This window comes from Macrobrachium nipponense, chromosome 6, assembly GCF_015104395.2.
Source record: "Macrobrachium nipponense isolate FS-2020 chromosome 6, ASM1510439v2, whole genome shotgun sequence".
Classification (NCBI taxonomy): domain Eukaryota; kingdom Metazoa; phylum Arthropoda; class Malacostraca; order Decapoda; family Palaemonidae; genus Macrobrachium; species Macrobrachium nipponense.
In genome coordinates, this window is record NC_061108.1 from 4179692 (window position 1) to 4207283 (window position 27592).

The 27592-nt window shown below is 37.3% G+C and overlaps 1 protein-coding gene across 6 annotated transcripts in view; it reads right to left on the reverse strand.

Annotated features, from left to right (window-relative positions):
- The window catches only part of LOC135216328 (rootletin-like), a 413187-nt gene that overhangs the window by 84612 nt on the left and 300983 nt on the right, over nt 1-27592 (reverse strand). For all 6 annotated transcript variants that reach the window (XR_010314855.1, XM_064251513.1, XM_064251512.1 and 3 more), the window contains 8 exons: nt 25496-25604; nt 24466-24702; nt 24064-24252; nt 3901-4077; nt 3262-3492; nt 1275-1469; nt 938-1132; nt 124-288 (listed from right to left, as the gene is read on the reverse strand). Coding sequence is in view for 5 of the 6 variants with exons in the window: in XM_064251513.1 (XP_064107583.1) it covers nt 124-288; nt 938-1132; nt 1275-1469; nt 3262-3492; nt 3901-4077; nt 24064-24252; nt 24466-24702; nt 25496-25604 (1498 nt within the window). In the remaining variant the exon portion in view is untranslated. The remainder of the gene's footprint in view (nt 1-123; nt 289-937; nt 1133-1274; nt 1470-3261; nt 3493-3900; nt 4078-24063; nt 24253-24465; nt 24703-25495; nt 25605-27592) is intronic.

Consider the following 27592-nt stretch of genomic DNA (forward strand, 5'->3'; position numbering starts at 1 on the left):
ACATTTTCACTGGGCGACACGACTTCCTCGCCCAGAAATAGATTTTTCCTACGTCAAAATCCCTTTTTTGTCTCATAACATTCATCAGATTAAATATACACACCATTGAAGTTTGGTTCTTACCTTTTCTTTTCTAATATCATCCAAAGCTTCTTCATACTGGTTGCGAAGCATCATAAGTGTCTTTTTATGCTCAGTTTCCTTCTCATCCAATCGTCGCTCAAGTGCTGTTCGTGACTCTCTGAGTTTAGCCAGCTCTGCCTCAAGTTCCCGTTGTAATTTGTTCATCTGCCAAAAAGATATAAAAACATGTGATTCATAACGATATAAATAATTATGAAATCACAACACCAAATAAAGTCAAAGTTGAGATAAGTAGTTGTAAAGCTAGGCTTTTTTCCAAGTACTAATGCCTTGTCTGGCAAGTTACAATTATAAAAGTTTCCAACCTTTGAGGGACACCACAATACAATAGATAACCTTTACAGTCATCAATCTTGTATTTTTTGGATGCTTCTACATCATGAGGATGCATGTGTCTTGTTATCAATATCAAAATTCACCTAATCTTTGCAACTTTTCAGGAATGTGATTGATCTAGGGTTGATAACTTATCTGAATGTCAAGAGCTGTTTCCAAATTACAATGATCACACAATTTCCAACAGGCTATCTGTCACTTTTGTATATCTGAAATAAAAATACTGTACTGGTCTTTGAATTTGGATATTATACGTAAGTCAAATTTTTCCCAGTTTGACTAAACCTCCATCCTGTGTTTTCTTTGTCTGGTTAATTAATTTACTACTTAACAAATCAGTGGTTGCAAAGATTTATAGGTAATTCTTATTCAATTCTCAAATAAGAAAGGACTAGAACATTATTATTTCTACACAAAAATAACTTGTTGCTCTGGATACAACATAAGTATACCATACCTGGGTATTGAGCCTCTCCTTATCAGATGTCAAATTTTGATTCTCCTTCTCTAGCTGAGTGCGACGAGCCTCGTTATTTGACCACTTCTTTTCTAAAGATGTTGCAAAACTTTCAAGACTCTGTTTCTCCGCTTTCAGCGTTGTAAGGTTTTCACGTAGGGCACTTAGTTCTTTCTCAGCCCCATTCAGTTTCACCTAGGTAAGGAAGAGTTATCAGATCAATTTATTCTCACTTTTAAAAGAACTATATCTATGGATAATTGCAGTAAGAAAATTTCATAACATTGAATCAAAGAAGAATTATGTCATACACTGATAAAGAAAGAACAATACTTACCTCCATTTCAGCATTTTCTTTGGTCAGTCCTTCCTTTTCACCATTGAGCCTCTCAATTAACTTGATTTTTTCAGTTAAGTTGTTGGTGATGGTGGTAAGCTCATTCTCCAATGAAGTCTTAATACGTTCCAGAGCTGTAAGTTGTCCATGTAACTCATTTCGTTCTGTGATGATGTCATTCAGCTCCAGTTCAATCTACATGCAAATAAAAATATGTTCAACCTAGGTGTCTTAAGGTTTCAAAACAGAATACAGGAAGTCCCCGGCTTACGATGGATTAAGCTTACACCTTTACAAGGTTACAATGCTTTTCAATTATATTTATCAGAAATTATTTCCAGGTTTACGGTGCATGTTCCAGGTTACAACGTTTACAACACCGATCTGGCAGAAGAAATATGACTCCAAAGATGCAAAAGAATCAATATTTGAAGGTTTTTTTGATGAAAAATGCAATAAGAATGTAGTTTACATAGTTTTTAATGCACCTATGGCATTAAAAGTAAGGTTTTCTTAGGATTTTTGACAATTTTCCGGCTTATGACTATTTTCGGCTTACAACATGTCTCAAGAACAGAACCCCCGTCGTAACCTGGGTGACTGACTGTATGTATGATTTTTCCAAAAATTAACAAATAAAGAACATAAGCAAATCTTATAAACCAACTGGTGAAATAGAATAAAACAGACTATTTTATTGAAAAAATTTTCAACCACTCACCTACTTCATATTATATAGAAAAGTAACTTAACCTCCCATGTCATCATCCAGCCTTTATACCTACCTAGTTCCTACACACCTATTAAAAAAACATACCCTGAGGACTAAGTTACATTGCTGATTTTTACATGCTTCTCATCAACTCCTTTCATGTCAGCATCATTAAACAATGCCTAATATTTGTCAATCTTCTTTAAATCTTAACACACTTTCTTCATTATAATGATATCCATAGACTGAAATCTCGCTCTGAATCTATTTTCACTTTTAACCACCTCCTCAATATACTTATATCAGTCCACTACTTCAATTCTTTTATCAAACATATTTACATACAGTGATCCTTCCTGGTTCTATATGCCTATATAATTCAACCCTTGTTCATTTTATTCACTTTTAGCTTTCTCACCTCATAAACAAATTCAACCTAACTAACATCTGCATTTCCTCATCACAATCCCCAATCAACGCTACTATCAGCAATCATTAAACATTCTCCATTCTTACTCCACAATTTTGTCCTAAGTGTTTTCCTTTCTCTAACTTTTCATGATGTCATACATATAAAAATAATAAACAACCCTGGAGATACAATGCAGCTTTGTCTCAAACCCCTTCTTACACCATTTCTGTCCCTCTTATTTCTAATGCCTCCATGCTTTGCATTTACCATAATAAATTCTCACTGCTCTCAACAAATTACCTCAAGCTATACAACCTTTACACCACCTTCATCACATCTCTACCAGTTCTGTCAGAAAATCAGACCAAGTTCCATCTCATATAACTTTTGCCTATTGCTAACAAACTTCTCATGCAGCAGTTTCATAACAAATATCCAACCCCTAACTCTTCACCTTTAAATTGTTTCCATTCTTCAACCATTTAACTGCCTTTGTTTCATCTTTAACTTTATTTCCACAAGGATTTTGCCAAAATCTAATTTTACATTTAAAAAACTCAGCAAAACAAAAACTTTTCATGTCGTCTAAAACTACCCAAGTAACTTGTCCTTTCACTTTCATTTTTCTCTATTCCTGGATTATACACACACGTACTTACTTTCATAAGTTTAGCACTTTCAGCAATCAATTAAATGTACCCATAGAGTCCCAGAATTTACAAATCTGGACTTTGTCATCCAACTTCAGAGGCTTCAGAAAAGTGAAAGTGAAAAGCATGGCATAACATTTTTCACCCTCTACTTGAAGAACTAAAATTAAATGTGAAATTTCCCCTCCATACCCTTGGTTCCATAACACTTGCCTTTTCTTTATCAATTGATAAAAGTGTAATTTTTTCATTCAATGTGTTAATAGTAGTCTCGTGGCTAGATCGTTCTTCCTCTAAAACAGCCAAATCATCCTTGAGTCGTTCAATCTCTGTACGTAACTCTGCTCTTTCAGTCCCCAAGGCTGCACGCTCTGTTTCAAGAGATGTGATCTTGGAGACCAGCTGAGATTTATCCTGGCCAAGGTTGATGCTGTAAGATTCAACCTGAAAAGATAACACTCTTTTAGATAGAGACTATCATACATAATCTATTATTTTTCAATTTTTGGAAGATGAACTAAAAAGTTTCAGTGGTCTTGAAAAGGAAGATAAGAAAATTAAAACATTCTGTTATGACTATTTTAATTACCACTGTCAAACGGTAGACCAACCAGACCACTGAGTATAATTGTCAGTCACTCAAGAGACCTTCACTATTGAATAGGTGAAAATTTCAGTCCCGTTCAAAAAGGGGAAAAGAATTAATACATGAAAAGTGGCTAGTTGAAAACATTGCAACTGGACAAAAGAGATGCTATTAAAGAACTTTAGTCTACAGACCACTAAAGGAGGAAAACTAAAGCAGTACCATCTTATGGAGAACTTAAAATATAATGAAATCAAAATTTATACCTTCTCAAGGGCCTCCCTAAGGTCAGTCTCCTGACGTAGGGAGTGAGCCAGTTTTGCTTCCAATTCAGTGCGGTATCGTTCCATTGCTCGTATTTGGTCTCGCAATTCATCTTTCTCCTGATCTAACTTCTCCTCAGCAGCACGTACCTTTCCCAATGACTCAGACAATATAGTAACCTGGGAAAAACAAAATATATAATTAGATAAAAAAATGTTGAACAATCTTTTAGCACCAAAAATACAGTATATGTAAACTCTATTTTATACATTATAGTTTAAAGATACAAGTGTCACTTAACATATAATTAAATTCTAATATAGTATATATACAGGAAGTCCCTGGTTATCTACAATACGGTTCTATGGCACTTGTTTAGCACTGATAATCTGTGATTTTTGGCATCGAAACACGCCAACTTCGAGAATTGGCGCTGCTACAGAGATGCCATTAACTAGTTATCAGTACCAATAAGCCCCAAAATCGCCGATTTTCACTAATCATCAAGCCGTCGAAATGGAACCCCCGTCAATAACCATGGACTGCCTGTTGTGTGTGTGTGTGTGTGTGTGTGTGTGTGTGTGTGTATATATATATATATATATATATATATATATATATATATATATATATATATATATATATATATATATATATATGTGTGTGTGTGTATGTATATGTATATTCTATATACGTATATAGATATACACAGGCAGTTCCCAGTTATTGATGGAGGTTCCATTCTGATGGCAAGACGATAACCAAAAATTGCTGATAACTAAAAATCAGAGAGTTTTGGTGAGATACCAGTGAAAATTGGCAATTTTCAGTTATCAGTGCCCCTGTTAGGTATACATCGGCGCTGATAAGCAGATATCGGCATATAGTTGTGCTGAAAATCACCGATTTTCGTAGCTATAGCAAGCACCGTAAAACCAGATCACCAATAAGCGGGAGCTGCCTGTATTATATAAATAAAATATATATACTATATATATGAATAACTTTATCACAAAGTATATATATTCATATTTATACCCGGTTTTAGAAACAGCAACATTTATATAGTAAACTAAATCTCAACAGTGCTTAGCTTAAACCTGAACAGTAGTTGATGTAGCCACTAACAAACTGTCATAATTTGTTTTTAGTATTTATATTTCAATGAAAAATTCAGAATGATAAAAAATGACTGTGTTATAAGGACAGATACATTTCAACAGCTGAAATTTAGCAGCATACCCACATAGTACATAACATTCAATGACAAATAACAGTGCAACACATAAAGCACTTAACCTATCAAACAGTATTTATATGTAAAGCTATGATAGTCTACAAAAAATGTAAGTTATAAAAATCTCACCACATCTAATAAAAAATCTTAGGGAACTCAAAATGATTAGCTTTATCTTGAAAAGCAAAACAATTGCTTTTACATATAGTACATGGATGACTAATGAAACAAAAATATGATTTTCATACAAAAGTGAGTAACTTAGCATGTATGTATATACAGTCAGTTTCACACATATACAGTACGTGCATACACACATTTCAACTTACAGTTATAATACAAACACACTCATCAACTATCAAGTATAAAGTGAAGAAAATACAACTGAATATCTTCAGGGAGAAAAAAAAGAAACTTGACCCTTGTCACCTCAAGTAGCAGGAAGAGTAAGAAAAAATCACAGCAATGTACACTGGAAGTTAATGGTCATACAACGAAGTATGGAATATTTACAAACCAATATAGACAGAGAAAAATAAGAAAAAGAATAAAAATTACTACTTAAAATGCCAAAGTCTAAACACAAACACAGAGAGAGAGAGAGAGAGAGAGAGAGAGAGAGAGAGAGAGAGAGAGAGAGAGAGAGAGAGAGAGAGAGAGAGTCCATCTACTTTTTATTGCAGATATGTCAATCTTTTGACCTAGTTTTCTCATTTTATTCAAAATTCTGAATAACTAAATCCTCTTTATCCTTTGTCCTGGACCAAAACTAGCAGACTCCCATCAAGATTAGTCTTCTGGACTCCAAATTTCTTGTCTGTAAAAAATATGGTTGCAATTGTTGCGTTCTTTCATATCTTCACCTTTCTCCTTTGTTTACAAAGAGTACCATAGTCCTCAAATAAGTTTCCTGTTTCTTTCCTGTCTTATAGCTGTGTTGTCTGTAACTTCTCAAAATACAAGATCATTTTCCCTAAATTTCCTTTTGCATGTTAATTTGAAAGAAAAGTTTATTATAGATAACATGTTTATGCCATCATGGCATCTCCATATTTTGGTACACACGATGAAATGTACCATTACTTGGGCAAAATATAATAAAAGTAACCTATATTCCCTTAAAATTTTGTCATGAATAGCTAAATAATAATACACTTCCTTCCAATAAAATATGTTCATAAACATAAGATATCAAAATCTGTACTTGATTAACAACTGCAGACACTATGCAAAAATTTACAAGAAAAGAATTCTATTTTTTCTCTAGGTAAAACTGCTATTCTATACTCTACTACCATTTAAAAAACTTCTTTCATGAAAAAAAATCTGTGCGTTCTCTGGAATAATAAACAGATCATCTTGATTCACTTATAAATGGTTTTTTTTTCAATTCATTAACACCATGGTAAAAGAGTTTACACTGACAGACCAATTTCATTCATGGTATTTCAGAAAAAAACTTGATAATCAAAATTAAAACTGACACACCAATAAAGATGGAAATGAATGCTGAAGTCTTGGTATAATTCTGGGCCATCCAACAATGTTCATTAAATTTACTTCATAAACCTCTATTGTCACAAAGACGTACATAATTCCAATTTAACAATAGAAACATACTTCTGCCTGCACTTTACCATGTAAAACAATATAGTACTTTGCCAATAGTAATGATTAGAGATCAGGTGTCCTAACTTACACAAGAAATGCTAAGCTAGGATATAAATTCTGACTGCATCTCAGTCATCTAAGAGAATGCTATCACCTAAATTTTACAGAATTGGAAAAGTAACTACAGTACATCTGATATTTACAGCGGACTGTATTTACAATGCATGGCATCTACGCAGACATAATCTGAATTTTTCAGTAAGCTGTCTCAAGAGGCAAAAACCATAAATACTTGGTGACATCTGTGATTGAATTAAAATCACAAATTTTCACAAATCAGTTATTTTACAAAATGTGTGGGTCTGTCAGTTACATGTATAAAAAGATAAAGAGGTAGAGATATTTTGCAAAATATAATATATTCAATTACATTGGTAGCACATATAAGAATTGATTCATAGACCAATATTTTGCAGTAACTTTACCACAACACAGACAAAATTCTATATGTGGATGGTACACAAGATTGAGGACCACCAATGTATATTAATCTCATGTACAATTGAGAATTGTGTAGATGCAGTCCCTTTTACAAAGTTACTCTTGTTCTTACAGACGACTGGAACAGGTGTTATCTCAATACTGGGAAAATATCCATATATCTTAATTTTGAATAATAGCACACTTTCCTAGGAATATAAAAACTGTTATGATAAAAGGAGAATGGAAAATAATAACAAAAATTTGGCACTCGGCAACACTCCAATATTGCTACAACAGTCCAGTAATTGAGTGTGTGATGCATACAATCTGAAGTATCTGTTTGAAAATTCTTAGAGGCTTTCAATGAGGACAATCCTCAAAGTGCCTTGCAAGTCCTCGAGGATGCAAAAACCTTTGAAATACACAAGGTAATAAGATATTTGGATTGCAGTTGTTAAGAAAGTGAACACGGGCAAAGGACCAGATATTTTTTCAAGAGGGTTAGATCTGGATATACTATCTCAAAATAAAAGTCTGTTGAAGTACGGAAACTGTTTCCTACCAAATAAAAAATAGACATGAGTGGTGAGGGAACAATGCAACCAATAAAAGAGGCACTTATGCCCCACTATGAAGCTGGGAACTTAAGGACAGTGTCTGAAGTCAGGGTTTCAACAATAAAAACAGCCCTTGCACTAGGGAAAAGCAAGGAGATTCGACTGATTGATTTGTTAATGGACTCTAGCATTGCTACAACTTCATTCATCATCACTAGATTGAAAGGGTTTCATAGCAACCCTGGGCATTATCAAAACATAACTGGCCATACAGCAACAGAGAGAAAAATGTCAGAACAGCTAAGTGTGAAGGGTTGCAAATCTGTACAAGTACTATGGCAAAAGAATGAAAGCAAAGAAAGGATCAATAACACTGGATCCATAATCTAATAATTAATTAGTATTTTGAGTGCTGAATAAATTTTTCCATATCATGGCTAAAATGACTGGTGCCCTCATTTTGCTCATCAGTGTGGATTGAATGGAACCATTCAATGGGTTAGATTCAAGTCCTCCATCTGGAGATCTTCAGCATATGGGGTGAGAAAGTAGGAAAGATTCTCAGTGAGAGATAAGGCAGGCAAAGACAGAAATAATTAGAATCAGGTAAACAAAAACAAAACAAAAATAATTGCTAAAAGAAATTCCTTAACCAAGATGGCATCATAAAAACTAAATTCTTCAAGTCTAGTATATAAGTGTGTTAATGTTACAGTCAGATGACATTTTCATAGTCTACATCTTTTACAAATACAAGTTTCAAATATACCGAAACCTTTTGTCCTTTTGTCAGGAAATATGGTCATTTGAAATGAATAGTGACAGAACATAAAATCCTATAAAGAGAAAGAGAGGAATTGTAAGGTACAAGATTTCTGGTTCAAAATTACATCAAATGGAAGATAAAATGTGCTACAGTCAAGAAACTGGCTTGAATTCTGCACAAAATATCATACATATTTCATCATATTCTATATTAAATATGAAGTTAGAAAAACAATTTATGAAACTTGAAACACATCATATTGCAGTAACAGTCTCCATAGTCAAATTAAGTAAGTAGTAGTTATGGCATACAATTCTGTATATACTTGAGCACCTACAAAGAATAAAATACCAAAAACTTCCATATAAGAACCCTGAGAAGAGGGTACTACTTGTCATTTTATATTTGAAAATTTATATGCATAGATAACAAACAAAACATTTGTAGAAGCTGTCTTCAATGGATTTTACAAATAGGACTAGACTGAATGTACTAGAGGCCATGAATAGGTTAACTGATTTATGTAAAATTGGCTATCAAGCCAAGCACCGGGGCACTTTCTGGTAATCAGCGCTTGAGACCGTGAAAAGAGGGCATTCAAGTGATTAGGCAGCAAGATTGAATGAAGGAATCAATGGGGGTAAAATATAAGGCTAAAAATTGGCTGAAGGGATGCTGCACACAGCCCTTAGTCATACCTTCAGTGCACCAAGCGAGGTGCACTGATGGAACAACCATTATTCAAGGAAAATGTTTGTAAAGAAATTAAGTTGAAGTGACTATCTGTTTACAAGAAAGATAACTGAAGTTCACACTGAGAAGATGTGTATAAGCAGTAAAAAATAAAACAAACACAATTATCCAGCACCCTTGAGAACAAGACCATGCTGAACAAAAAAAAAAATTCTGAAAAACTGGATCCCCAACCTCAACCTCAGAGTTTTTACCAAATTTTTTGGCAATTACTATCTGAAAATAACAATACGTACATTACTCCCAACAGTACAATTAAAATGTATTCTCATTAGAATGAAATGTCTAAACTCATTACTATATACAACCACATTCTAGAACATTAAAATGAAATCATTTCTGTCAATATGTCCTGTACGTACATGTACAGTACAACCAGTTTTCCTATCAAACAAGATCTCAACATGTTTTATGGGTTAAGGCGTACAGTCTGCACAGGTAAACCCTCTGATATTGTGTGAATACATAGGCATTTGAGAATCCTGGTTTCAATCCTGATAGATGTAAACACTTGATCCTTGAGTATTTTGACAAAATATTAAATTTGTGTACAATGTTTTCTTTCTGTTTCTTCCCCAAGTAGATTTAATCTTCCCTTCTCACTGTTTAACACATTCAGATAAGTTTGAGAGTGATTCTTTATACTTGAAGAGGGGGTGAAACTATGTATATACTAGAATTCATTTCAACTACAAAAGGCTATACTTAAAACAGTTATATGTTCCTTAAAAAATTAAAAAGGCTTCCCATGACTAAAATGGAGCAATGTATTACAAAAAAGCAACTTGTCTTTTGTATGGAATCAGGGCTTGGCAGTGATACAAATGCACATTAAATAACAATAAAACTTATACTGCTTGTTTTGAATAAATGGTTAGCACTTCATTTACTTTTCATGAAACTTGACTTTTGCAATACTAGCAAAGAATTATTAATATTTAAATTCTGAATTTCACACCTAGTACTTCAAATAACAGTGTGCAAATGTTCTCATGACTAAATTTTAATACAGTACAAGATATAATACCTTGCAAGGATCCTATATAACATTCATAAGGTACACTATATTAGGTACATAATGAAACAGATTTAATAGATATCCTTCAGGAACTCTTCAGAAAGTTTTTGGCATTTAAAAAAAATATGAGTAAGCATAATCTGAATCTTGTTTATAAAAGAAAATTGTTACAGCAACGGAGTCTTTGCAAAATCACACAAAAATGAATGGACAGTAATTTTTTTAAATAGAAGAGTGCCAACAATTAAACGTGAACATTTCTCCTGAGGACAGGAAATGCCTTGAAAACTAGATAAATTTTTTTAGAAATTTTTGTTGACTAAGTTCAAAACTTGAAATCCAATAACTGCAAAAATGTTTTGGGTAACTCGTACAGACAGAAAGTCACTAAAAACTCTAATTTCTATTTCACTCCAAACCTAGAGTTGTTTTAAGTTTGTATCCCCTTTGATTCTGAACAGGAGAAAGACATTATATTCACTTTTCTCTTCATTATCTAATCTACACACAGAACTTCTAAACCAAGAAAAGGTTGTGTCTAAACAGTAATGAAAATTTTTCCTTCAAAACAAAACAATCACATGAAAATTTTTCTTTCAAAACAAAACAATCACACACATCACATTACAGCTACCATTCACTATGCTAAAAAGAGGTTCATCCTACTCTCTGGAAGACTTGCAGCACCCATATGGCTGCCACATACTAATGATATTTTGTGATAATTCTGCAACCTTCAGACCATGCACTTCGTTGAATGTTTCTTTTCTTCAGCTTAAACCTCTAAAATCCTCTTCCTCCCACTGTTTTCCCTAACCTCAAAAGATATAATCTGTAACAAGTACTGTTTATGTAGACTGAATAGACTGATCTTTGCATCCCATACAGACAGTCAATTGATAAATGTTCAATAACTGTTACAAGATACATGAGTATGGTGGCAAAATACTGAAAACAATATTTTTTCCAAGATAATTTTATTGAATCAAAATTTATGCATTCAAAACGAAATATATGCTTCAGTATTTATGGCAAGAAAAATAAACCTGAGATTAGATAATGACAAGAAAGTATATCTCATAAAAGCTCTGCAAAGCGCAATACCAAAAGTAACCTATTTTCTCATGTTAATTAAAGTAAAACCTCAACTTGTGAGCAACTATGTATCAGAAGTGAGAATAACATATTTTAATTCAATTTGACTTGAAGGGTTTCAGACATGATTTATTTATTACGGGAGAGAGAACTATTGTGGTAAATATTAGGAGAGAATTTCTCTGCAGATAAAGATCCTGACACTGAAGAGGTAATTGTTCCTTCATCTGTTTTACCCGATAGACATGAAAAACTTATTACAGTGGACCCTCCATATTCGCAGGGGATAGGTACCACACCTGCTCGCGAACAGCTGAATCTACGAATACTTAAAATCTCTCTAAAAATGCTTAGAACTGCCTATTTTGATAGTTAAAAAAAAAATGCTTATACCCAAGTACTTTAATAGCTTTATCGCAAAAAAGGACCATTTAGTCATGAAAATTATATGAAAATACAGTAATTGGTGAATATTTTTCAGTGAAAAAATAGGCAAATTTTCCACAAATAATGTGTGTATATGTTCCATGGAAAAATCCGGGAATTGGTGAGTTCACAAATCTGCGAATAGTGGGGTCAACTGTACATCCCTGTATGCTTTGATACACCTGGCATGCATGAATCTGAATCTTTTCTATGGGAAGGCTCTTCTTCACTATCACAACTGCATAGACATCTAAGAAAAAATTTACTTTTCAGCATTTCTCATTTTTCAGTACTGATATTTAACAGGTTTTCCATCAGGATTATATATGCAGAAATTCATTGTTGGCACTCTCTTACCAAAAAAAATTAAATACAAGCATTTCGGTCTCATATTTTCTTTATGGATTAAATCAATGCATTTGGACAACGTTTAGTGAACTCACACAGCATGCATATTGAATAAACTTGGCATAAATCCATGAAGAGCCATAAAATTCATTTGCTGTACTAATCAGACAAACCTACAAGTAAAAGTCTGACATTTGTTTAAAACATGTTATGGATTAAGGTCAAGTTTACCAATAAGTCGTGAGAAGACAGAAAACACTTGAATGCTATCTCAACCAGAGCCACTAGTTCTTAAGTTTTCTAGGACAAGTCTTTGCCATAAAAGATTAAGGACAGTGCCTCATTCATTCCACTCTGACTTTTTAAGTCTGGAGAAAAAGGATTTATCATAGAAATGCTTTACCTTACAGTTTTCCTTGTAGAAGTTTTAAAGGAACATTCAAGGTTTTGGATGAAGTATTATGAACCAAAATCACACAACATGGAGAGCAGGAAAAACATAAAATTTTCTTGAGCATTAAAATTAGATGAGAAATAACTATCAAAACTTTACTGTTACTTTATTCAAAATGCTTTGCTTGAAAGAACATGGCTCTCTAATTTAATTTCATTCAGAGATTGTAAACATATTTGAGGATGGAAATATCCCTCACCTACAATAAGCTACAAGTGTAACTATATATGCATACATGGCATTATTGCCTAACTTAATTGAATATGAAGATAACAGTATCTAATGTCCCTTGCATCAAAACTCAAGTACTACATTAATACTGATAACATCAAGTTCCAAAGCAACTTTAGTCATTCTAAATCTACTGCATTGCATTAAAAAGACAGGAAAAGACAACCTCTGGTTCAATGGTTTCCAATACTAATTCAGTACCTGAAGTTGGTATTACATGATCAATATAATGTCAACTGGAATAGTTCTATCCATTGTGAATACTCGTTATCAACAATTTCTTTTTTCATATGAATACTAAACAGATTGTAGCCAAACTAGTAATTTATGTAGGAGATACATTCCATCACATAGCCTGCAAAGTTAAATCTGCCTTTGAAATCATTATCATCATCTTTGCCTCCAATGCTGTGTGGAGCAAAAAGTCGCTGTCTTCACCTCATTTCTTTCTCATGCTTTCATTTCAATAAATCTTCACGAGTCTTCAGCCCTTCATCTCATAGTTAGTAGATCTGGGTTTTCCTACTCTTCTGATACCAAGAGGAGTCCTGAAGGGGTGGTGCAAAGAACATGCAAGCCATCTTCCTTTCCCATTCATTATCGCATCTATACTATTAAAAATTCTTTCATTTCACATAAGGTATAAAACTGTACTCGATCCTACCATGAGTCCTTGTATTCTTTTTGGAGTTTTATCACTAAATCAGAATGTATTTAAAATTTAATTTCAGTCCATTACCACGGTATATGTACACCTGTACAGAAATACATATCATACCTCATGAATAAACCTTACTTTCGGATGTAATGTCAGTCTATGTAATCTCCCAAATCTTGTCCAGTCTTGTCACTGTTTGATCTTCCTAGTAAGCTCTAGTAAGACAATAGATTGCATTTACACAACAATTTGTCTTTATGTTATTATTTTTCTGAAACCCTTTTAAGCCCATGTCTATGATTAGCTTAATTTCAAGCCACAAGTTGAGTGTCGAAACAACATATATTTGGGAAGAGCAGTCAATCAATTCCAACGCAAACAGCCACACCAAATGCACATAATATTGCTAGTATAAATGAATTATTTAGACAGAACTGCTAATGTCTTATGTATGAAATAAATTTTGCCTATAAGCTCTTGGTATCTACATTAAAAAAGAATACTATTAAAAAGCAAGAGGTAATGTGAAGAGCATCCTCTCCATGGTGAGAGCATCATTTATTTTCCTGGGTGCCATCATGATCCCAACTCAGTTCGAATATCAGGATAGCATACTGCCTGTTGGGATTCTTGGTTTCTAGGCAGAGGTCTGGATATACTGTAACATCTTTCTCTTTTCAAATTTCTAGGCAGAGATCTGGCTATACTGTAGTATCCTTCTCTTTTGAAAAAGACTTTTACTTTATGCCCAAATCTGCAGTTTCATGAATCCTAGGTTAATTACTTACTATAATGACCCTACTAAAGATATGATTCAGAAGGAAATAACCCAATTATCATGGTCTTGGCCCAATAACATACCAAATCACAGCTATGTCTCTTAAGACACTTGAAGAATAAGTTTTAGAAGATACACATATAGATTTATCATCACTATCATCTCCCATTTTAAAAATGAAAAATGAAGAGCATCTGTAACAGTGATTTGTGCTAAAACATATGATAAAATCCAATTAACGAAAAAATGCAATTTTGCTTAAAGACGGGTTTGATTATTTTCCTAACAAAACCCCATAATTCATAAAGCCATTTATGTGTCAAAAAATATTTCCCAAAACAGACTCTTCAAAGAAAGAAGAACAAAACAGTCAGAGGAGCAGGCAAGTGGTACACCTGCACTATAATGTCCATTAAGTTTCAGCTGTCAACCCAACTTATTCTTCATGACATAGAGCTTTTGAAAACTGGAAAGGTGGGGAGGAAGGAGGACAATTAAGTAGTACTGTATAAAACAACCCTTAAATCTTGACTAGTCTGATATACGAAGTCTGCACATAAAAGGGATTTTGACGAAGGAAAAAATCTATTTCTGGGCAACGACCTGTGTCGCCCTGTGAAATGGTTCCTTTGATACTATTTCTGAAGAATAAATATTGCTATTCATCCTAGAGAAAAAAGAAACAATATAATGCCAAGATAAATGGCTCGCTCACTTCTTATAGAAGTGTCGGTATAGTAAGGAGCGAGTGGAATCACTACCAGAGGTCCCTTGCCATTTAGCTTCTTCCTTCGACAAAACCCCGAACTACGGAGGAGCCGTGCATACAGCTCCCGGTCTACTACTACCGTGAGCGCCTCCGACGCCTGAGACGTCATTCCTGAAGATAGCCTCCAAGCTTGGGGTAAGCTGGGTGAGGATAATCTAACTACAGGGTGGGGTTTCACAGGGCGACACAGGTCGTTGCCCAGAAATAGAATTTTTCCTTCGTCAAAATCCCTTTTCTGGGCTTGACCTGTGTCGGCCTGTGAAATAGTACCAGAGAATGCCAAACACCAAGCTTGAGGAACAGTACAGATAAATTAAGAAGGTAAAGTTAAACACTTGTAAGGTTAATAGTATAATAATCAACTAAAATTACAGTCTTACCCTAAGGGAAGTATAAGCCCTAAAACACGGGTTATCACTTAAAATTAGTTAGCTTAACAACAAACAATAACAATACAGGTTAGGCAAAGACAAGATATAAGTTGATATATACAAAAGAATGGAACTGAATCCGATTAGAATGATGAACAAAGCAAACTCAAGGTAACCCAATACATGGAGGCGACTAAACTAAGGAAGGGTGCAATGGGGGCAGGGGGTAGAAGGGAAGGCTACAAGAAGTTATAGTAAAAATTAAGAATCAGGAGAAACTGTGTTTCCAGCTGCCACTGCTGGAAATTTGAGGGCTTCTAAGGGTTTTAGGTAGTGCCGTTTGAAAACTGTCGGAGATTTCCAGCCTGTATACTTCTTAAGATCGTCAAAATTCATGTGTTAGGAAATAATTAATAGATGTGGCCACCGCCCTAACATCGTGGGCCCGAGGAAAGGACTCTGGATTGGCCTGTTTAATGAAGTATAAAATTTGTTGCCTGATCCCTTTTAGGGATAAAGTACCAATCCCTTCCTAATGAACAATGGGCCTGAAGATTTCAGAGTTGTTCTGCTTAGGTAGGCTCTTAATGAGTTGACAGGACAAAGGGAAATGTCTTGAGGTAGTGGTAGGGATTTTCCACGAGGACCATCTGTCCTGTGGGTCTTCATTTTTGGCTAGAAAATGGCGATCTGGGGATAAGAGGACTTCCCCTGAGGGGAGGAACTCAATGTGGCCTGGTTCCCTTGATAAAGCTGACAGTTCTGATATTCTAGCTCCGGAGGCTAAACTTAATAAGAATAGGGTTTTCCTCAGGAGGGATATATAATTGCAAGAGTCATTGTTAATGTCCGAGGCCAGTTTGAGGACATCATTTAAGAACCAAGAGACTGATTTAGGTCTCGTTGATGGTCTTAATCTAGCACAAGCTTTTGGTATGGACGTAAAGTACGAATCCGTAAGGTCTATGCTAAAACCAAATTGGAAGATCTTTTTAAGAGCTGATTTGGTCGTAGTGATAGTGCTTGCTGCTAAGCCTTTCTCAAACAATGATCTGAAGAAAGTTATGGCTAGGTTCGTTGTCATGACTTGAGAATTTGACAACTTAAGGAACTCTGCTAGTTTCTTGACAGATGAATCATATTGTCGGAGAGTAGATTCTCTTTTATCTGATTCCAAGAATGAGATATTCTGGGGATCAATTTCTGCATTCCTCATGGCTGCGAATTTCAGAAAATCCATAAAGTTAGGGTTTTCTGAATTCTTGAGGAAGCGGACACAGTCTGAGTTTGCACTAACTGGGTTAGTTTGGGGTTGGGAATCCGTAGTGGTCGGAGTCTCAACTCTAGGAGTAGAGGGAACCAATTGCTCTTGGGCCAGTTGGGAGCTACTAGAGCTACTTGGCCTTTGAATGTCCTGAGTTTGTCTAAAACTTTCATGAGAAGGTTCACCGGAGGGAAGAGGTAAATATTCTTCCATTCGTTCCAATCGAGGATCATTGCATCCGTAGCGTATGCTAGAGGATCGAGGTTGGGTGCCACGTAACAAGGGAGTTTGTGGTTTGACTCCGTGGCGAAGAGGTCTACTTGGAGTCCGGGGACTTGTAGACTGATCCAATTGAATGAACTCCTGTCCAGTGTCCACTCCGATTCCAACGGAGCGGAGCGTGATAGAGCGTCTGCTACTATGTTCTTGACTCCTGCCAGGTGAGTGGCTGACAGGTGCCATTTGTTTTTGCATGCCAGAGAAAAGATGGCTATCATGACATGGTTCAAGTGGCTTGACTTGGATCCGCCCCTGTTGATGCAGTGTACTACTACTGCACTGTCCAGAACTAATTTGAAATGAGAGTTCTTGGGCGGACGGAGTCGTTTCAGTGTGAGGAATACTGCCATGGCCTCCAGTACATTGATATGTAGCTGGCGGAATGTTAACGACCAAGTTCCTTGAACTTTTTCGTACTGGGAGTATCCTCCCCACCCTGTTAGTGAGGCGTCTGTGTGGATCACTAATGATGGAGGGGGAAACTGTAGAGGAATTGCTTTTGAAAGGTTCTTTGTCTCCGTCCAGGGGCGGAGACGTTTCCGTAAGATTGCTGGGATAAAGGCTAGTTTGTCCCGTGATCTGCAATTCGCTCTTGAGCGCCATACTCTGTTTATATCTTTGAGTTTGGCTCTGAGCAGAACGTCTGTGACTGATGCAAACTGGAGTGAGCCCAGGATCCTCTCCTGGCACCCTCCTGGATGTTTGTTGTCGTTTGAGAAATTGTTTTGTAGCTCTTGCAATTTCTTTCCTTTTCAACGACGGAATTGATAGAGTGTGCGATTGTAAGTCCCACTGAAGGCCTAACCACTGGAATCGAGATTCCGGTGTTAGTCTGGACTTGGTTTTGTTTATTTGAAAACCTAAATGTTCCGGAATTTGATCACTCTGACCGTTGCTTCTTTGCATTCTTTGCGGTTCTTTGCCCAAATAAGCCAATCGTCCAGATAAGCCACTAACATTATTCCCTGTTTCCTTAGCTCTTGCACTACTGCTTCCGCCAATTTGGTGAAGATCCTGGGGGCTATGTTGAGCCCGAATGGCATTACCTTGAAGGAGTAGGATCTGTTGCCTAGTTTGAAGCCTAGGAATGGACGGAAGTGTCTGGCTATGGGAACATGATAGTAGGCATCTGTAAGATCTATAGAGGTTGTGACGGCCCACGGGGAAGTAAGGTCCGTACCTGCGAAACGGTCAGCATCCTGAACTTGTCGCAATGAATGAATAAGTTCAGATGGGACAAGTCTAAGATGATTCTTCGGTTTACCGAGTCTTTCTTTGGCACGCTGAACAAGCGTCCTTGAAATTTTAAATTGTTTGACTCTTGAGACTACTCCTTTGAGAAGGAGGTCTTCGGTATACTCTACCAATTCCGTTGTTGGTGCTTGATAGAATCTGTTGGTTGGAGGAGGGCCCTCTAGCCAACTCCAACCTAGTCCCTTTGTTACTATACTTTGAGCCCAAGGGCTGAACCCCCACCGCTGGCGGAAGAGGTACAGCCTCCCTCCTACCTTGGGATTCTCACTGCTGGTTTGCCGAGGGGCGGCCACCTCTTGCTCCTCGGAAACCTCTTCCCCTGTTAGCAGCCCTGCCGGATCCTCTGAATCGAGAGGCACCTCTTGCTCTACTGCCTCTCGCAAACCTATTGAAAGCCTGAAAGTTTCTGGCTTTCATAGTTGGAATTGTAGGCTGGCGAGACAGCCAAGGAAGTGGAGGGTTGAGATTGCTGGGACTGAGGGGTCAGAACAATGGGTATTGTTGTTGACCCTTCGACGATGGTGCCCTTGTGATGCTGGGGACTGCCTGAACCAACGTTTGTTGAGAAGGCTGGAAGGGAGAGAACTTCCTTGGTTTCTTCTTGTTCCTTGGGTTAGGACCAGAAGATTCCTGCCTCCGCTTTGCTACCAGTCCCCACCTGACTTTGAGGCACTGGTTGACCTTAGAAGCCTCATGAAGGACTTCTGCTACTACTGGTGCTGGAAAGAGGTCCGTTCCCCAAATTGAGGAAGCAATCAGTTTATTCGGTTCATGGCGGATAGTAGCTTCCGCCAGAACGTGCTTCCTACAATTTCTCCTGGCTATGAGGAAGTCGTAAAGGTCACACTGCATGGTGTGCAGCAGACCTTTAGCCAAAACTTTAAATAACGGCTCTTGTTGGTATACAAGAGCCGTCATCTCTGCCATAGTCATGGAGGAAAGGGATCTCGCGAGCCTAGTCCGGGCGTCGTACTCCATCTGGATGAGAGAGTCCGACAACCTGGGGAGTCTCTCACTAAAGAGAGAGGTGGCACAGTCCGCCTTTAGTTTTCCTACTGAGAAAGTAGGAACTGCCCCTTCGAAGTACGTCTCGGAGCCTGGGTCTAAGAGAGAGGTGGGTTCCGTCTCTCGTAGTTGAGGCAGGGCTCGTCTTTCAGGGCGGCCTGAAAGGTTGCTTCCACTACCTTAAGGGTCAGTGGTAGCGGAGTCCCTTCCACCGGAGTAAAAATGGTGAAAGGACTCCTAAAGGCTGTGATGCGGGTGTTTTCACACCCCCATTCTTCCAGACTTCTCATTAGAGTCTGCTGTGCCTGTTCCCTCGGAAGGATCACTGTTTCCTTGGGAACCTTGTCCTCTCTCATCATCGCTGCTTCCGTTAGTCGGACGTAGCCAATGAATGGTGGTTGAAGGTCTCTGGGGTGGAACTCGAAGTCCTCACGCCTTCGAGTTCCTATGCCTTCGATTGTCAACATTCCGTTGACAAACGGGCATACGAAGCGATCCTCCAAGGGTTGGCCGCCTTGAATTCCGGCAGTTGGCTGGAATCTGGCATTGGAAGAGGAGAAGGTGGCACAGATAGAGGGGAACCTGCCGCAATCGAGGTTTGGATCCCGGCGATGGCATTCTCCTGAGCGGCCAGCCGTTCCGCCAGCGATTGGATCGACTGGCCGGAAGACGTAACAGAACTGGAGAGCTGGGAGAGCACCGAGCTGACCTTGTTGTCAACCAAGGCCCCTACGATCACTCCCACCTGCTCCAGAATGTTAGCCGAAAAGGATTCGGGATCAAAAAGAGGGACTTGAGCCCGATCCTTACGTGATCTATGTTTGGGGGACCTCGACGCAGAGGAAGAGGCCTCCCTTGACCTAACTGATCCGGGGTGGTGAGCCGGAGTTATAGTGTCTGTCAGGATGACCGATTTCTTGGGGAGAGACTTTTTAAGTTTCTCCTCGGTCATCTTAGCCTTGGGGATCACTGAAGTAGCCTTAGGACGGACAGACCGCTGCTTCTTCAGTGAAGCCCCGGAAAGAAGTGGAAGTAGAAGGATCAGTAGAAGGTGATGGAGAAAGGGAATTCAGGAAAGGGCCCTGAGAACCCACAGGAGCTGCCCCTACTACACCCTTACCTGTACCCATGGAGTCAATAGCCATGGGTTCAACGTCGAGGTTCATTGCCGCAACGTCTTCTGCAACGTCCTCTGGGAAATCCCCCTCCTGTAGGGAGATCATGACTTGAAGGTCGGCCAGCAAAGGGGCGGCCGCTATCGGGTCCACCACTGATCCTTTCTTGGCTCCTGGGAATATTAGGTCCGCCATATCCTGGGTAAGAATGTAGGGGCGGCCCTTAGAATTCCGGCCAAAACCCCCTACCCAAGCTTTGAGAGTCGACAAAGCTTTCTTCTTTTCTTCATCAGAACCCTGTAAAAAAGGGTCTAGAGTTAGGGAGAGGATAGGGGAGGAATGTCTGTTGTGTTGAGATTATATGAATATGTGTCTCATATGTGAAAGGTATAATATAACAACAAGTATTCCAGGTGACGAATGAATGAAGAAAGTGCTAAGAAACTTACTACTAGTGAGGCATCTCCTACTAGCAAGTAGCAGGTTTGGCAAGCTTCATGATGCCAAACGATAAAATCCTCCACTTTCACTGCACATCCTGCATGAGAACGGCATACTATATGGCCGCATAGGTCTTGGAGGATGGCACTGCACCCAATCTCCTGGCACAACATCTGTAAGTCAAAGGATACATGAGTACCAATGACAACCTCCGGTGGAATAATATGCAAACTATCCGTGGGTGCAGGGGGAGTAGGACCGACGGATAGAGATCTACGTATGAATATTACGTAGAAAAATTACGAGGGGGGAAGAAAGTCTCTGCCTCCGCCTAAGCTCACTTGTCATATGACTAAAAATAGACTCCGTAGGCCCGGAGTTCTCCGTATGGCCCGGAGTTAATTAATATTGAGTGAGCAATGTCAAAATTAAAACTTCTAACGAAGCAAGGGATAGTACGAGAGGCGGAAATAAAAAACCCCCCGGAGTAACGCAAAAGATTCTAAACATTAAATAACACAAAATAAAACAAAATAAAAACCCCTTATATCAGTAAGTGCTCGTGAACTATCCTAAGTGGATAAGGAAAACCCAGTGATTCCCTCCCCCCCTCTCTATGTTCGGTAGCGGCGGATAGACACCTGCCGGACTGAACTGAGGGGGAAAGAGTAGGGAAGAATGTGGGGTAGGGGAGCCCTCCCCCTGAGCGGCCAGTTAAGGACGGAGAAGAAGGGGGGAGGTCCCGAGGCCCCCGAGGCACGTGACGAGTGAGAGTACCAGTAGGGGAGGGGAGATCCCCACCAGTCCCGTGAGTCACCCCCTCTCATGCAGACTCGGACGCTAGCTGTGAGAAACGAGTCATCACCATCGACGTGGATGGCAATGTATGGAGGGGGGGAAAGGGGGGACGGGAGGGGGACCCCGTAACCGGGTGGCTCACCGTGATAAACCGGTGGTCTTCCAGCCAGGTAAAAGATACGAGGTGGGGAAGAACCGTCGGAACAACATCAATATCACTGATATAAATAGGATTATTTATAATAATCAATCAAATAAATTAAAAGCGATATAAAATTAAAGCTAGACTAACACGGGGAACACGAAGCTAAGCAAACAGAAAATTAGGTTAATCGCCGATCCGAAGAAAGGGGTATGTTAGCCTAATTTAACCTCTAGTTCAAGAAAACGGGGGCAGGCTAATCACCAATCGACAATTGGGGTATGAAAGCCTAACTTAACGGTAAAATAAATTATAACAGGGAAGCTAATCGCCATACCGAAGCATGGTGTATGTTAGCCAACTTAGTACCTATAATATTATTAAAGGTAATCAGGAACTAGAGAAGGAAAGAGAGAACATCAGAATAATTAAGGATGATATGACTCTCAAATCGTGACTGATAAAACTCCTAACAATGTAAGGCGTAGCTAGACTAAGGTCCGAAACGTGCGGTCGGAGCGTGCCCCGTGGAGGCCTAACTAAAAAACTAACTGCATAAAGATATAGAGACTATGTATAAGTAACCATATCTAAAGTACTGAGAAAAAGGGAAATCTCTAACGGTATGGAAGACCGAAAGAGATAACCCGTACCGCCATGCGGTCGAGGGGCATACCGGCCGATAAGGCTCCGAATATGTATAAAACACGAAGATCATCATAAAATGAGATCAGTAACCCCAAACAGTACTTAACTTAGAAGCAGAAGTTGAAGACATCTTGAAAATAAAATCCAAATAAATCCAAATAGAGCGAAACACAGCACCGAAAAAATTTAACGTTTGGTGTAACGCGCGCTATCGAAAGGAATGACGTCTCAGGCGTCGGAGGCGCTCACGGTAGTAGTAGACGGGAGCTGTAGCACGGCTCCTCCGTAGTTCGGGGTTTTGTCGAAGGAAGAAGCTAAATGGCAAGGACCTCTGGTAGTGATTCCACTCGCTCCTTACTATACCGACACTTCTATAAGAAGTGAGCGAGCCATTTATCTTGGCATTATATTGTTTCTTTTTTCTCTAGGATGAATAGCAATATTTATTCTTCAGAAATAGTATCAAAGGAACCATTTCACAGGCCGACACAGGTCAAGCCCAGAAATATGGCATATGATGAGCAAGCTATGTTGATCACTGAGACCTACTACACCTTACAGTGATGGCATAAACTCACCTACTGAACCTGCATTCTTCTTCCTATGTAGGTTTTTACAGGAAACACTCTATGAATAATAAATGGCGCTTATAAGTTATGGGTTTTTATCAAGATAATAAAAGGTTATGCAATTGATACTGGATATGTTTAAGATTTTTTAACAACAGAAAAATGTTAAAAACAATAAATAAACAAGTTAGAATTCTTTTAAAAAAGACAGCACAGACAATGATGATGAAATATTAATTTTATATGGTGTACATTTTTTCAGCTGCCATATGCATACAACAATAAATTCACAAAAAATGCATCTTAACTATCTTTTAGTGAGCAGAGCAATAACTACACACTTATCAAGAGGGCTCACTTTGAAAAGTATTAGAATATAACTCATGTGACATAGCTACACTTGTCCAAAGATATGCAATCATCTATGCTTCTGTGAAGTGCGTAATGTTTGTGAGCACCCCTGAGATATTCTAATCCTATCACTAATAGTTACAATGTAAAGAAACTAAAACTGCTATGCTTGTGATGGAGTTAAGTGTTACGTTCTCCCCCAACAATTAATGCTGAATCTGGCACAAAGGCCACATCAATTCTGAAATGTATAGCTAGAATATCTTATGCATCATGGTGATGTAGACCATGAAAATTTCTGAGCCATTCCTATTTAGAAAAAAATATTCAGCATGATTTATTTGTTGAAATGCAAATGGAGTGAAATAATGATACAAGTGCCAAAAAGTATAATGTATAACCACTTTGCATTTAAGAGTGTGACCAATTTTTTTAACAGGCTCTTGTTATCAAGTATAATATTCAAAACAATATACAGTATATTGTAAGGGAATAAATCTAACAAAACTGCAACATTTCCATGGAATTATCCACATACCTACTCTACAAGTGTAAAAATCTCAACCTACTCTACATAAGTGTAAAAAGTCTCCAATACAATACTGTATAGGGTATTCATAACTATACAATACCTGAATCTATTACACTTGTCTGCCAGTTAATTACTTCAAAATGAAGTAAGACACTATACAGTATTAAAAAAAAATTAAAATAATAATTTTCCATGCAAATTAAGCACTTTACCTGATGTTGAACACTGGAGAGCTCTGTGTTTAGAATTGTGATGGTATTTACATGCTTCTGGACCTCTTCTTTTTCTCTCATCAGTTTTGAATTAAGATAGGAGCGTTCTTCACCAAGAGCTGCCTTCTCCTTTTCCAATTCTGTTACCTGACGGGCTCGCCGCTCTGTTTCTTCTTCAGCAGCCTCCAACTACAGGGTAATGGATCAAATAATTGACATGATCATCTAGCTAATATTTTAACATCAAAAACCACTTCAGCAAAACCAATGTCTAAATATGCAGTCATAGAGTATTCTAAAAATGATACATGCTATATTAGTACTTGACTCTGGAACTTTACTTGATACTTTAAGTTATCTAAGAGAAGTGAGGGGCTACTAGTTTCTGCAATAATGGCCCACCTGGGATTTGAGAGTTTGCTTAGTCTTTTCTAAAGTACTTTTTTCAGCTGTTACTGCATCCAAATCCTCGCAGAGTCTATCTTTTTCTCTGGCTATTTCTTCTTTTTGTCTTCCGAGGGCTTCCATTTCATCATGAAGTTCAAGAATGGTTCCTTCAAGGGATCGCTGCGCTGACTCTGCAACTTCATATTGTTTACGAAGACCAGCCAATTGTTCTTTAGATGATGTCAACTTCAGCTACTCTCAATAAAAGACAGAAGAGTAAAGCATAATTATTGCCAAATTATTCAACAAAAATTTAACTACCATACTGTAACATTATAAATAATAAATATTTAAAATGCTCCCTGTTTATAGTAATAAATATCAATCAAGGAAGTTGAATTCTCTATATCTAGTATTCATTTCCACCATTTAAGAGCAAATGCAAGCACCATTTCAATAATACAAGAATAACGCATAAACAAAAAACAAAACAAAAGTATGTACCTCAGTACCATTATATACATACAATGAAACAGTACAGAATCCATTAAATACTAATTTCCAAGAAAAAGAATCCTCTCAGTTTTAACTTGCATTTTACTATTGTTACTAATTTTATATTTCCAACAAGGGTTTAGAGTTCTTTGCGGATGTCAGCTAAACTTTACGCCAAGACTGAGTCCAGAAATGACAAGTTGGAAGAAACTGGCTCAAATTCACCACTATTCCATAGCCACTGGATACTTTACTGACAGATTAGGCTGTCAGCTTTGTGGTAAAATGTGGGAAGAACAGTTGTACCCAATTACAAATCAATTCCTTAAATCCTATATCCATTACGATGAAATCAAAGGATTCTTGAAAAGAACAAAAATAATGTATATGTACAACAAATCAGATATGCTGCCACGTTAAATTCACTCAAAGTAACTAAGCCTTTTAGAGACAAGGATCCAATGGATAAAATATGCATTCTTAGAAAAAGCCAGACAACATTAACTTCAAGAGCAAATAAGGATAAACAGAATTTACTTAAAACACAAACCTGTAGCTCGTGAATTTGAATGTGACGATTTGAGAGAGCTGTTCGTACAGCAGACACAGTACTCTGAGGTAAATCTGGTGCTATACCCTGGTCTGAATCTCGTACAATTCTGGAGTGGAAAAGGAATTATACTGTACAACATATACAGATTAATGCTCTTGCTGTAAAACTCCAAATTACAAGAATATGAATGACAAATGTAAAAACATTACATGAAATTGTAACACCACAAGTGTATCAAACACGAATAACATGGCTACGTATGTCATAATCTATGAAAATGTAAATTCAACTCATTAATAGTGAGAACTGTTCATATACAGTCCTTGTTTTATTGTTGACATAAAGAATACTACTTCTAAGTACATACATTAAAATACATGACTACAATCAACTTCTCCATTCTACAGAGACTTTTTTAAAGTAGGTTAATAGCTTTGTCTTATCATGTAATTTTACCAGAGCATATTTATGAATATTCAATATAAGGGTAAAACCTTTCTGAAGCACTTGAAAAACTTCTATTCAAAATTAAAAGTCCTAAATCAATCCCTGAAAAAGGGACAAATTGAGATTAAGATAAAAAAATTACTATCTGCCAATTTGTGTGGTTTCTTTCAAGCCATCAAATTGGATTGCAATTATTTTCCTACATCACAGTGGTCTTTGATTTGCTGTATGTAATCAGATTCTAAACTATTAAAACAATCATTATTATAATGGTCTTGGATGTCCCATACAGTATGAACTGTATTATGCATTGTCAACACAATGAGTGAAAAATCTTAAAACAATTAACAGGAAAAATTGGCACAAGGAATGTCTGATAGAATTAAGTCAAAGATAATAAAACCTTTCCCATAAAAATAGTAAAGCACCTATGGACCGCTTGATTCTAACATTACCTCTCTGATTCTTATAAAATATATATATCTTTTGTCTTTATAACCAAGAAAAACTATTCATCTTATTGTAAAGGTATAAACAACAAAGATACTTCCTGCAGAGTATAAAAAAAAAAAATTTTAACTGTAGTTGCTCAACCAATGAAGAACTTGAAGAGTTCTTAAAACTGGCTCTAAAAAATTAAGGGGAAAGACTAAATTCTTGGATTTGTAACAAAATCTTTTCACTATAAAAAAAATAATCACCATAAAGCACTCATAGATAATTACAGAAACTAAAAAGAATTATCTATAATAATAAGATATGAGTGGATCTTTCTTGTTTTTCCGCTCTGGGTGGGGGGCAGAGTAGGTAGGGAATTGGCAGGATGGTAGGGGGGAACATGACACATCCACCCTCCTCCTACAAACCTGTTTGTCTGCCCTGGCTGGGGGTGGGGTAGGCAGGGGATCAGGAGGGTAGGGGACATAAAGGGTAGCACTGGGTTCCAGAACAGCATAGCACATTAAATCAAGATTGTTTGTTAATAATTACAAGAGGCATTCCTGGTAAGTCCCATACCAACATCCATATAACTTACCCCATTAGACTCAGTCATATTCTTGTACAACATAAGCTTCCATAAAGTTTATGAAAATAATACAAATTCAGCATAAATCACCTATATAACGCACACAATACTCAAAATAGTAATCTAAAGAGGCACAGTCTAAATATAAAGTACTACAGAATGGTCTATTCCAATTTTAAAATATGTTAATGAAAATCTTTTCCCGTCCACACACAAAAAAGTAGCAACTGTGCAAAATAAGAAGCCAAGAACACATCTGTACTCATGAATTAAATCTCCTACTTGCTATGGTATCTGGCTCTAATTTTCCTTTAAAAATATTTCAGAAAGAGTTTACCACCAAATTAGAAGTAATTCAGCATTACTCCAAGAGAACAAAATTTAAATACTTCACTGGAACAAGACTCACACAAAGTAGTTAGCTACATCCTTTATACTTTATTTCCTATCAATGAAAGGTGATAAGAAAAAAGCTCGGCTAACTTTTACTGAGCATTTTAGGAGCAAAGTGTTCCCCTTCCTAATGCCCAACATACTGACTTCTCACTTCTCAGCAAACTTCCTTTTTGTTTTGAAAACAGTAAAATGACAGACATCCAAGGCAGCTCAAGACAACCTTA